At 40.5% G+C, this 14,060-nt stretch overlaps 1 protein-coding gene across 5 annotated transcripts in view; it reads left to right on the top strand.

Moving 5' to 3' along the window:
• Window positions 1–10,494, top strand: part of pacsin3 (protein kinase C and casein kinase substrate in neurons 3) — a 67,134-nt gene extending 56,640 nt beyond the window's left edge. For all 5 annotated transcript variants that reach the window (XM_057838376.1, XM_057838358.1, XM_057838341.1 and 2 more), the window contains one exon: window positions 9,248–10,494. In XM_057838376.1, the coding sequence (XP_057694359.1) occupies window positions 9,248–9,363 (116 nt within the window). In that variant the 3' untranslated portion in view covers window positions 9,364–10,494. The remainder of the gene's footprint in view (window positions 1–9,247) is intronic.
• Window positions 10,495–14,060: the final 3,566 nt, after the last annotated feature.

Raw genomic sequence — 14,060 nt, 5'->3', positions numbered from 1 at the left:
CTCCTATTTTTAGTGGCGTTTTCAAGGTCTTATGAAGGGACATTAAAAACAGCTAACCCAATCTCACAACCGACTGTGTGACTTTTGAAGTGGAAAGCAACATCATCCTGATGAACTGTCATTTTGCTACTTCATAGATTAAAGGGGCCATACTTAAGAATTGCACTTCAATATTTGTTAAATGTCTATTACAGTGTTTTTCAACCGGTGTGCTGCGAGAAATGATCCAATGTCGCATATATATATATCAGAGGTTGCGCTAGACTTTTTCGTTGTCTGTCATTTTGACTGACAGGGTCATAAAAATCCGGTCATAATCTATTTTTACCCGTCACTTAAATTTTTGAAATGATGATAATGACATTGTGGTGACCCTTTGTTTGGCATAATTCACCTTCCGTACTTGTGTGTCCATTTGGCTGAGCGTGTTACCGGCTACGACACAGTCACGTGACAGAGACACTCAAAGAGCATACGACAGGAGAAAAAAAGTCTTAAATGGCATTATTATGTGAATTAGAATCATATTTTGAGACGATTCGACTATATACAACAATTTAGTAAAGCGCAGATGACGTGAAATTAGTCTTTTAATCTGCCGGTTAGCCACGCCTACCATTATAGGGCTTTAGCGTCCCCAACAGGTGGATGACGTCAGCGGTAGACTGGGCTCATCGGTTTTACTATTCAGTCCATTGAGGGGGGGATTGTTCAGATCGAGGAACACGCGACAAAGAGAGCTGCAAAATGTCATTGTTTCAGTCTCTCTACTCAAATATTTTTACAGGATATTCTTTTTATCCAAGTATTTTTCCCCAATAGCTATATAAATGGCTTGAGAAGGACCAGTCAGCCCGTCGAGGGGGAACTATTCACAACGAGGAAAACGTGACGAAGAGAGCGGCAAAATGTCATTGTTTCTGTCTCTTTACTTCAGTATTTTTACAGGATATTCTTTTTATCCAAGTATTTTCCCCAATTGCAAAATAAATGGCATGGTCATGACAAATAACAGTCTTGTGCTAAATGAAATATGAAATAATAAAAATCCATTTATTCAAGACGACATGGCAAAATTACTCCATAATGGTCAAAACTGTCGACTTCACCTTTACTGTCGCACCTCCCGAACGATATTTTATGACACCTAAATCGGACATATGTCATTTCCCTTCCCCGGCTTCGGAGAATGTAAACAAACCAGAAGGAGTGACAACTAGCCGACATGCTAACCCGAACCGAGTGATGTTTCAAAGTCTTCGAAGCGGAAAATCAAACATAACTATCCTGGATTATTTGACATGACGACCCGGTTGTCGATTGTCTTCGCGGATCGGCAAACCGCCCGGCGGAGAGCAATTTACAGTTCGTTCCCCGGAGGAGGGTGGCTGGAGTTGTTGTGCAGCTAACGTGGTGCTAATGAGCATGAGGAGAGCTTTTTACATGCCTATCAATGCTCAAACGTAAGTAGTCCTTTACTTAAAGGAAGTTTGTAGTGTTTACTTTGTAATCGCTGTATTCGTATTTGACATAATACAAAACAAGATATTTACTCACTTCTTCGTAAGTCCAATGGTCCCACAGTAAATACCCACGCCTCTCCCGCATACAGAATGATTTTTTTGCAGCCGTTTGGCTGGCGTGATGCGAAAAATAAACGTATTAATCCGCAAAATCAGCTGAATCCTTCGTCCTCATACACAACAATACACTGTATAGTGAAGAGGATGTCTTCTACCGTACACGTCACAGCGCCCTCCTCCTCAATGCAAGACCGAAGCCGAAAGTCACTCATTTTCATCGCGCGGAATTAAAAAAAAAACTAAATAAATATAGCGATCGCTTCCACACACATCCAAACGGTCCATATCATTCAGGGGCATAAAATACCGCATGTATTATGAAATAAACATGCTTTTTCGTGTCACATGCACTTTAAGAGCCGCGCGCGTTCCGACTTGAATAGAGAGTTCACAGAGAGCAGCAGAGCTACAGCGGCTGGACACAGCAATTCGAGCTAACAAGACTCTTAACATTGCATACCGCTTCAACATATTCAATAGTATTTAGTTTTCATTCATTTTAAATGAATATTCTGTCCGAACAAGCTTAACAGAGAATCCACACCGTGCCATCACACATCAAGCAGATGAATATGTAACTTTTTCTCCGCAGTGACAAAAACAGCTGACTGTGGCTCCAGTAGTCAGGCTACATATGGAACAATGAAATTAACAGTTCACCTGCTGTGGCCTGAATGGAGTCTTACACCTTCCTCCTGGTGCGCATGGACTTGAATTGCGTGCCCGCTTGTGCAGTCCCTGTTTTTTCACCTCTTTTATCAACACCATCGTCGTTTTGGGGCTTTTTGAAGAAACTTCGGACACTCAGTTGCCTTGACATTTTTCAGAGTAAGGCCAACGACGTCATGCATCAGGAGAGACAATAGCTAATTAATATGCTCACTCGCCACCCTGTGGTCTGGGGTGTGAATTGCAACCTGTCAAAATGACAGATGGACTTCAGTTCTTTCCGTCACCGTTTTAAAAAATCGGTCAACGACGGAAAATATTCGGTTAACGCGACCCCTGATATATACATATATATATGTGTATATATATATATATATATATATATTTATATATATACAGTATATTAGGGCTGTCAAAATTATCGCGTTAACGCGCGGTAATTAATTTTTTAAATTAATCACGTTAAAATATTTGACGCAATTAACGCACATGTCCCGCTCAGAAAGTATTCTGCCTTTTGGTAAGTTTTACAGCGAGACTTTTTGCGCTGTCCAACAGCGAACTCTTGTGGTCGCTTTGCGACATGGTTTATTATTTTCTTCTTTTCTTTCTTCATTATGGCTGCACGACGTCTCGGGCTGATAATGTTGTGCTTATATGATCCTTGGACAAGATTTGTCCGTAAGTATGGTTGTTGTAAAGAATGTACATATTATGTTAGTAAGCGAAATGTTATATTTTTTGTATGAGACGCTTTTTGTTTATGTTTAGTGAACCTGTATAGCGTGCTAAGCTAACGTTGTTGCTAACGCAGTGCTTGTGTACTTTTATTTTGTAGTTTTACGACGGTCTAAAGAGGACAATGGTTTGAGGCCATTTTATTAATAAATCAGATGAAAAAGGAAGAAGTCTAATTATTAAGGCGTCGTTCACTAGCTGTGTAGCTTTGGAAAAAGTAGACGCTTCGGAGTGAGGACAGCATAGACAGATTTAAATGACAGTAGAGTGAAATGCCCACTACAGTCCTTATGTACCGTATGTTGAATGTATATATCCATCTTGTGTCTTATCTTTTCATTCCAACAAATTATTATACAGAATATATATATAATTTACAGAAAAATATAGCATATTTTATAGATGGTTTGAATTGCGATTAATTACGATTAATTAATTTTTAAGCTGTAATTAACTCAATTAAAAATTGTAATCGTTTGACAGCCCTAATATATATATATATGAAAAAATTATATATATATATATATATAATTTTTTTTTTTTTTTTTTTTTTTTTTACATCGTCGGGCGGAGTTGCAGTAGGAAGGAAAGTGCATGTGACACGAAAAAGCATGTTTATTTCATAATACACGCGATGTTTTATGCCCCTGAATGAAATGGACCACTTGGATGAGTGAAAAAGCAATCGATATATTTATTCAATTTTTTATTTCGCGCTACGAAAATGACAGACTTCCGGCTTCCTTTTCACTATACAGCCGTACTGTTGTATGAGAAGGACTAAGGATTCAGGTGATTTTGCGGATTAATTCATTTATTTTTCGCATCACGGCAGTCAAACGGCTGCAGAAAAATCTTGCTGTCCGATGCTGTCTGAGCCTTTTTGGGGTTTCAAAAGGTTCCCATTCACTGGTGGATTTTGGCCAAAACAAGCCCTACTACTGTGGGGCCATGGGACTTACGAGGAAGTGAGTAAACATCGTGTTTTGTATTATGTCAAATACTGGGATCATTTTAATATGTAGGTGGCTTGCATTTTGTGGCTTACATGCTCCCTTGTCCCCTCGGCCGACGACCGGCGGCTTGTCGCACATCCCCTTGCAGGGAGAGCACTATACTCGGTTTATTGCCCTCTTCATGTGCCCGGTGTTCTGTCAAATTTTCCAACTGATCAGAAATTGCAACTTTGTTTCAAAAATAGCAGCGAATGCAGCGATTACAAAGTAAACACTACAATCTTTCTTGAAATAAAGGACTACTTGCGTTTGATCATGGATGTACATGTAAAAAGCTCTCCTCATACACTTAAGCTGCACATGTTAGCTGCACAACAACTGCAGCCGCCCTCGTATGACTCTCGCTGTTTACGTCTTCGCCGTGTAGTAAAGTATTATTTTGCCATATTCGTGTTGACCATTTGGCAGCTACACGCTCCTCCGACATCGGCAGGTTTGTTCGACGGTCATTGTCCAGCTGCTTCACCTGCGAGCTCTCCTGTCCGTAGTAGCAGGGGAACGAGCTGTACATTGCTCTCCGCCGGGCGGTTTGCCGATCAGCGAAGACAATCGACAACCCAGTCGTCATGTGAAATGATCCGGGCTAGTTATGTGTGATTTTCCGCTTCGAAGACTTTGAAACATCACTCGGTTTGGGTTAGCATGTCGGCTAGCTGTCACGTCTCTTGGTTTGTTTACATTCTCCGAAGCTGGGGAAGGGAAATGACATAAGCCCGACTTAGGAGGCATAAAATATCGTTCGGGAGGTGCGACAGTAAAGGTGAAGTCGACAGTTTTGACAATTATGGAGTAATTTTGCCATGTCGTCTTGAATAAATGCATTTTTATTATTTCATATTCCATTTAGCACAAGACTGTTATTTGTCATGACCATGCCATTTATTTAGCTATTGGAGAAAAATACTTGGATAAAATGAATATCCTGTAAAAATATTGGAGTAGAGAGACTGAAACAATGACATTTTGCAGCTATCTTTGTCGCGTTTAACTCGTTCTGAATAATTCCCCCTCAACGGGCTGCATACTAAATCAGATGAAATCGTTCCTCTGCTGACGTAATCCACCTGTTTGGGACACTAGAGCCCTATAAGGGTAGGCGTGGCTAACCGGCAAATTAAAAGAATAATTTCTCGTCATCTGCGCTTTGCTAAATTGTTGTATATAGTCGAATCGTCTCAAAATATGATTCTAATTCACATAATAATGCTATTTAGGACTTTTTTTCTCCTGTCATACGCACTTTACGGAAGGTAGGAGTAGGTGGAAAGTTCTAGGTCATGTGCAGATGAGCAAGGCATTGCTTGCGTCACGTTCAAAAACCTTGCTGTCTGTGACAATGTGGACCCTAGCACGTCTACTGCACATCATTTGGTTAGACTCGTTGTGTGTCAACATACCCGAAAGTATCCTTTCTATTTTATCCATATGTGACAACTATCAATCCTCCAACCTGTGTTTTATTCCAACACATTGTTGAGGACAGCAAGGTGGCTAATGGCCAGATATCCGAGCAGTTCTTGAACGCGACACGAGCAGCTATCCAAAAGCGCCATGGTGCCAAGCAAATTTGAAACACCTGTCGCTTCAAAACAAGTCGATGGACTGTTTTGTTCACCTTTGTGAAAACAGAGAAACATGCAACTTTTTTGAGAAAAACTACAAAGGTAAATGAGAAAGCCCTCATAGCCTGTTACCTTGTTGCTGAACTTGCTGCTAAATCCAAAAAGTCCCACACTGTGACAGAGACATTAATACTACCTGCCTGCAAAGCCATTGTCTGCGAGATGCTCGGCCCTGATGCGGTTAAAGACATTGCTCAAGTCCCCCTGTCTGATAATTGAGCTTTTTCAAGCCTAACTGCTATAAAAAAAATAAAATAAAAAGAGAGAATGACGGAGAGCTATTGAAGAATAAGAATATTGGCTTTGTGTTCATCTAAACGGGCTCAAGTTTCACACTGAGTAAGTATGCATACTGGGAAATCATTTTGTAATTAAGTATACTGTACAGAAAATAATTTTGGAAAATTTTTGGTTAGTGGTGTGCCGCAAGATTTTTTTCCAATGCAAAAACGTGCCAACTCAAAAAAGGTTGAAAAACACTGGTCTAATATTGAAATTGACATTAAAGTCCCGATCGTGTTTTTTTCCACACTACTTAAATGATTGAATTTTGTTAGAGTATTCAAAAATTCATTATCAAGACACTCACGGAGCCATAACTATAGAAATTGTGCAATTAAATAATTTTACTTACGGTTTGTCTCTGCTTCGCTGCAACCAACGAAGTAGTCAAAGACGAGGACTCTGGCAGAAGCCATCTTACTCAATTTGAAACAGCAGTTTAGACTTGTTTACTTTTGTGCAACGTGCCACAATAAGAAATTGAAAGTGGGTCAGAGGGCGAAGTAAGTCCCGAAGAACATTGTTTTGGGGAGATTTTCCCATAGAAGTTCAAACCGAAGGCAGAAATTCACCATAACACGGCACGAGTGAGAGGGCGAGCGGGCGGCAGAGAGAAAGCGTTAGACATGAGGCAAGTAGACTCCCATTATCATCATGTCTCGGGCGCCAAATGGTAAATATCTTACATTTACGCCTCTCGACTCTACACAACTGCATGGATTGGAAAACTAATAATTTAGCATTTGAAAATATTAACACCAGAATTTTTTACTGGTATGCTTTTGGCCAACAACACTGCCTAAAGCTTTGTTGTTTCGTTCCAATGTCATTGTTAACAACTCTTCATTGACAACTCGTCATTTGTCACTTGGTCATAGCGGTCTTCAGTAAAATGTTTTGATTAGAAATGTCCCCATCAGATCACGTTTTCGGAAACCGGGCCGATCTCTTCCAGTTACTGATGCTGCACTACAAATCTCAAACTCTTAGCAAGAATATTTGTCTAATTTCTAGTTAAAAAAAAAACCATCTAATTACTCTTAAAGTAAGACAAAATCCCTGAACAAGTAAAATTTGGGCTAGATATAGTGGTATGAAAAAGTATCTGAACCATTTGGAATTTTTCACATTTCGGCACAAAATCACCATCAAATGTGATCTGATCTTTGTCAAAATCACACACATGAAAAAACAGTGTCTGCTTCAACTAAAACCATCCAAACATTCATAGGTTTTCATACTTTAATGAGGATAGCATGCAAACAATGACAGAAAGGGGGAAATAAATAAGTGAACCCCCTGCCTTAAAGACCAAAAGAGCAATTGAAACCCATTTTTACCAAACAATTTAAGTCAGGTGTGTGCCCAATTTCTGACGAGTGTTTTAAAGCTGCCCAATCACTGATGAGTGGTTTAAAGCTGCCCTGCCCACTATATTGCACTCACAAGGCATTCACACGATTACTGTTTTCTAGATTACAGACATGGTTTGTGTACACTCCACCCCTCCCGATCACTTAGCGTATAGACTCCCCCACCTCCTCCCCTTATTTCCTTGGTCAACAGGCCCCCCACATAGTGTCAACCGGAAATACATCTAGCTGACGATAGCACCAACATATTCATAGTTAGTGTAGGCGTTCAATGTATTTCTTGTTTTTGTTTGTGTTTCTTTTCTCGTGTTTTTCTTTTCTTCTGTTCCCCCATAACCCCTTCCTGTTCGTTTCTTTGTCATAATAAACGAGGTATGTTGAATGATCACAATGGGAGTATGTCATACTCCCAATGTGAAACATTAAAACTGTTCAGACCATCCGGGCACTAAGACTTCCATTCTCCGTGTCAAACAGCTGAACAGGACAGGTTTAAAAAAAAACATTTTTTTTAAAAGGATTATTCATTTGTCTAAAGCTGGGAAAGGATACAAAACCATCTCTAAAAGTCTGGATGTTCATCATTCGACAGTCAGAGAAGTTGTCTACAAATGGAGAGAGTTTGGCATTGTTGCTTCTCTCCAAGGAGTGGCCGTCCACCAAAGATGATGCCAAGAGTTCAGCACAGAATACTCAGAGAGGTAAAAAAGAACCCTAGAGTATCTGCTTAAGAAATCACTTGCACAGTCCAGTATCTCTGTGCACACATCAACTATATGTAAAACTATGGCCAAGAATGGTGTTCATGGGAGGACTCCACGGAGGAAGCCGCTGCTATCTAAAAAAAACATTGTTGCTCGTTTAATGTTTGCAAACAGGCACTTTGACACTCCACAGAAGTTTAGGCACAATTTTTGTGGGTTGATGAAACAAAAGAATTGTTTGGGAGTAACACACAACGTCATGTATGGAGGAAAAATGGAACAGCTCACCAACATCAACACCTCATCCCCACCGTGAAGCATGGTGGAGGGAGCATCATGATTTGGGGCTGTTCTGCTAACTCGGGGCCTGGACAACTCACACTCATTAATGGAATAATGAATTCAAAAGCTTATCAGGATGTTTTGCAGGAAAACCTGAGGACGTCTGTGAGACAGTTAAAGCTAAAAAGAGGATGGATGCTGCAACAAGACAATGATCCAAAACACAGAAGTAAATCAACTTCAGAATGGTTTCAGAAGAACAAAATACACGTTCTGGAGTCAAAGTCCAGACTTGAACCCCATTGAGATGCTGTGGCATGACCTAAAGACAGGAATCTGACTGAACAACAGCAGTTTTGTAGAGAAGAATGGGCCAAGATTAGTCCTAATGAATGTTCCAGACTGATCTGCGGCTACAAGAAGCATCTGGTTGAAGTTATTGCTGCCAAAAGAGGGGCCACAAAATATTAAATTACTTAATTTTCCCCCTTCTGTCATTGTTTTGCATACTATCCTCTTTAAAATATGAAAACCTATAAATGTTTGGGTAGTTTTAGTTAAATCAGACACTTTTTCCATCTGTGTGATTTTGACAAAGTTTAGATCACATTTGATGATGAAGCTGTCAGGTTAAAAAAAAAGCGTTGGCTCTAGTTGTATAAAATTTGAAAAGTTGCCACAAAAGTGTGAGTGCCAAGACCTCTTGAAGGGACCAAATTTACCTCTGTAAACACCGTGATACGTAAGTAACATGCAGTTCAAGATTTTCCACTATTGACGGCTACGGGAAAAAAAATTGTACATCCAGACCCTGCGGTGTGAACTTAGCCATGGTGTCACAGCCTTCACCCTACTCAGTTAAACAACTTAGGTGTGCAAAGGTTGCCTCATATACACGTAGACGAAAGACTGGAAACCCTGTTGCAGTTGGTGCAAGTGCAAGTGAATGTAACCGTGTTTCCTTTGCGCTTCTTTCAGGTGACGAGCTGCTAAAGCTGGGAGAGGAAGACGAGCAGGGCTGGTGTAAAGGACAGCTGGTCAGTGGCCGGGTGGGCCTCTATCCCGCCAACTATGTCCAGCTGGGTGCTTCCTGATGACCCGACCTTTTATGTTCACACGGCCGATGGTACCAATCCGAAAACTATCAGTGTTGTCATTGAGGCACACCCTGACAATTCTGGATTCATGTCTAAACTCATCAAAGAGTTTGGACATTTTTTCTACTTCACCTTTCAGAAAGACTGTCTTAAGTTTCAAACATGGAAAGAAGCAATTTTCAACTTGGATTTCCCTGTGCAGAGTTATTTTGCGATTCAATAACTAAAGAAGAAATCCCTCAAATCGAGGGAACGGAGTAGGGTATAAACTCAGCCACAAGTTACACCTGTCATCATACTTTGACATATTGGTAGAATGTCGTTTTACATCTAGGAAACATCTCCTAGCCGGGGGCCAAGCTAAGATAACTTGCAGCAACATGAGTCCCATCCCTTTTATGAAATGCAGTAGTAATCAGAAATGGTTTTAGTTAATACAAACCAAAAAGTGATATTGAAAACCAAAGTAGTATTTTAGGTGAAGTTTTTGAGTTTCGCTATAGTCTGCTTTACTTTCTTTGTTAGATCACCGCTGCCCTGTTTGCGATGACATCATTTGCTGTGTGCTATCATGTTCCTGTAATCCCAACAGGTTTTTCCAAAAACGTGTCATGTTTGCTCTGGGGAACAGTTTGGGACATAAATTCAAGTCAATCTGACTGCCACTGTCCTCTCACCTCATGTTTTTGTTAAGCTCCCCTGGTTTTAGGTTCAATGTGACACTGCATTCACTTCACCTTTTTATGTGATAGCTGCATGTCGTATCAGCTGATTTGTGCTCTGAATATGAAGCTGGTATTTTTATTTTTTTATATCGGTTATGGTTTCCTTAACTGTGTTGGGGACTAGTCTTCGTTTAAGTGTCAAAAGGTGGTACGGTGCAAGTTTGAGTGCAGAGGATGCACCTGTGTTCAACGTTTCCATGAACTATTTTGGGTTTGGGATTTTTCTGACTAAAGTTTATTGACATTTCTAGAGGGAGCCTCTGCTTTACATTAACCAAATAGCTAAAACCTTTCTAGCAACACTTTAAATGCTCTGCGTCCATCTTTTTTTCCCCTGGTGTGTAATCGGAACAGTGCATCAAGTTGTGAAAAGCAACAATAAACCTCTTCCTACACATTTCAATTGGTGTTTGTGTCCAATTAATAGCGAATGCTATTTTTAGGCCGCACGTCACCATATTAACCAAGAAGTTGGTCAACACAGACATGCCCTCGCATACAACTCATTTTATCACTTTTTTTTTTTTTCTTTTCTGCTGGTAATCTTTCAAAAACGACGATGCCGAGGAACGTGTGTTCATTTTTGTCGGTATGGCTGTGAAGGAGATGGTACCTTTGCTCATAGGCACCATCTAACTGTTTGCATTACTCTAACACACTTAATATAATCAATCAGGGAATGGTATTGTTTCTCATTTACTGTTTGACTGTTTGTATTACTCTAACACACCCAATATAAAATAACTAGCACTTATACCTTAGTCTAAGCCAAGGAAAACAAGCAGAATATAGGGCATAAGAGATGACGCCTTCGTATCACGGAAGCCCAGCGCGTGGGTCATTCAACTGACTGAGCAAGATTGACGCACCAACTCCCGCAATCGGTTCTTCCGGACAGTCCAGAACAAATGGCAGGATGCCCTGTCCCGACACAGGGAAAACCAACGCCCGATATCCAACTGATAACACGACAGACAAGACTCCAAGACCCCATTTGACGCGGAGGTGGCAAAATCCGCAACCCTCGTTGCCCTGACAACTGTATCTCCCGAACCCTCGTGTCCAATCCACAAACAGACAATAATCTTAAACTACGCTCAAACACACCCTTCTTTCTCCCCACGGGCCGCCCAGCGAGAGCCCTCAAAAGACAATGTTTAATCGTGATCATTTTGTTGACGCGTGATAGGGTGACCTTGCCTCCCCGCTTGAGTGGTTCGGATTCACCTTGCCGTTTTGATCGCTGTCGACCTGAATAACTTGTCAACTTGTTTTCGGTGATCCTTCTTTAAACCTTTCATAATGGAGTCAGTACAAAGGGTAAGACTAAGGTGAATGTGTAGAGTTTGGCCTTCTGGCCGGATTGCCGGGATCCCGCCGGTCCGGCTCATTGGATCTGTCTGTGCCACCGCGGGTCCGGCGGTTCAGCTGGTGCAATTCCGGCGGTCTGGCTAGGTCAGATTCCTTCAGCTGTGAAAGTTTTTTTTTTTTTTTTTTAATGGTTTTTATTCGGTCCTAAATTTAACTTGAGGAAACCTGTAGGAACCCTGTCCCAATACACTGCAAACATCTTAATCAGATTATTTTTCTTGAATCTAGTCAAATTTCTCAATTTTGTTTTTAGTGTTAAAGACTATGGTTAATAGATAAATGCGTCAGATTATTCTACTTATGTAAATATGAGTTTTCTGACTTAAACCCATACATCTAAAAGTTTGTAATTTTTCACCTTAAGATAAATTGGCTTTCAAATAATGTTTTGAACAGTATTAATGAATTAAAGCTTTGAAATGTTGTAATAGTGTACTGTTGAAATAGTTGTATTAAGTTCATTTTGTCTAGTTGAATTTTTCTTTTATCTCAGACAATTAGTGATGCGACTAGGTGCGCCGAACCTAACCCTAAACTAACCCGCTTGCGGATCATGGAGGCCACTGAGATCTGCAGGGGCCCGAGGACCAGGACGAGGGGGTTTACACATGCTCCACTATCTCGACCAGCATCCTGGAAGAGTGAATGATCAGCATAGGGCGTGACTCGCCTGTCAATCGGACTGGTGAGTTACGCCTTCATCCATTAGCTGATAAAGATGCGTCACACCAACACGAGTGACTCTCTGATGAAGGCAGAAGTGTTCACCGAACATGTCAGGTAATTAAAACAACCTATAATTATTGTCTTGGATAAAAGAAAAATTCAACTACCTTAATTTTCGGACTATTAACCGCTACTTTATTCCTACACTTTGAATCCTGCTGCTTAAAGTCCAGTGCGGTTTATTTGTTGATTTATTTGAGTTAATGGGAAACACTTTATTTGACAGCGGCATTATAAGTCAATCATAATTGTAACATGACAGGTAATTAAAACAACCTATAATTTTTGTCTGGGATAAGAAAAATTCAACTACCGTAATTTTCGGACTATAAGCCGCTACTTTTTTTCCTCCATTTTGAATCTAGCTGCTTATAGTCGAGTGCGGCTTATTTGTTGATTTAATAGGTACCTTTTTTTGACAGCGGCGTTAGAAGACAATCATAATTGTCACTTGACACTATCATTGGCATTACTGAATTCTTATGACATGTCATTTGCTCCCAAAAAATATATAAATACCTTCTATTTTTAATCATTTCAGTATCCCAAAGATGTATTTATACATCTTTTACATTTTTTTTCCTCAAGAGACATCTCTAGGTTCTGATGCAACTTAGCCCCAAAGCACAAAGCTGAAGATTCATTTTAAAGCAATAAAACTGGCCACTGGAGGGGAGTAGCACATTTTGTAAGACCCGCAACCCGATTCGACGGAACAAACGGCCGGGCCACTCGGCCCGGCGGAAGATGACCGAATGGACGACCAGGACGCCAGGTGTGGGAAGTCCGGGCAGGACGACCGGGACCACCAGTGCAGCGGACGATGCCATTGAGTCCGTGCTGCTCGCCGAACAGAGCCCGCGCCACCGTGCTCGGTCGCTCACGTCCCCCGCTACCCTCTAGTAAGGCCAAACCACCCCCCAGCCCCCCACCCCTCCCCAAGAAACACAACATGCCCCACACAAGTTCACCAGGCGAACTCTGCCATGAGGCAGTGGTCACCACAAAAGAAAGACCCAAAAAAATCCATCTTGATGAGACGGGCGGCGATTATTGTGTATTTGTTACTTATAAATATTAGAATGATCAGGCCGTTGTGGATGAAAACCGTGTAGCACACGTCTTTAATCTCACTACTTTGCACTGCACCTCACACATCAAACAAAAACATATATTCCCCGCAGACCCAGACGAGACATGTTAAACAAGAATGTGCTTCCCAGGGTGAACCAATCGATCTAGGATGACATAGCTCATCCTATCAATCTGCGATGAGGGAAAAGTTTACCCTGGCTGTTGCGGCCACAACAGCGTCATCTCTCAGTTCAATAGATTAGTTATGTGTAAATTAGGGCTGTCAAACGATTAAAATTTTTTAATTGAGTTAATCACAGCTTAAAAATTAATTGTAATCAATCAATTCAAACCATCTCTAAAATATGCCATATTTTTCTGTAAATTATTGTTGGAATGGAAAGATAAGACACTAGACGGATATATAAATTCAACATACTTTACAAAAGTACTGTATTTGTTTATCATAACAATAAATCAAGATGGCATTAACATTCTATTAAAGCAATACATGGATAGAAAGACTTGTAGTTCTTAAAAGATAAATGTTAGTACAAGTTATAGAAATTTCATATCAAAACCCCTCTTAATGTTTTCGTTTTAATAAAGTTTGTAAAATTTTCAATCAAAAAATAAACTAGGATCTCGCCATTGTTGATGTCAATAATTACACAATGCTCATGGTGCTGAAACCCATAAAATCAGTCGCACCCAAGCGCCAGCAGAGGGCGAAAAAACACCAAAAAGCACAAGTAACGAGTGGAAATGACACTGCTGTCATTTTAATCTGTTTGAGCG

The sequence above is a fragment of the Corythoichthys intestinalis genome, chromosome 1, assembly GCF_030265065.1.
Source record: "Corythoichthys intestinalis isolate RoL2023-P3 chromosome 1, ASM3026506v1, whole genome shotgun sequence".
Taxonomy (NCBI): Eukaryota; Metazoa; Chordata; class Actinopteri; order Syngnathiformes; family Syngnathidae; genus Corythoichthys; species Corythoichthys intestinalis.
This window is presented reverse-complemented; position numbering and strand designations above follow the sequence as displayed.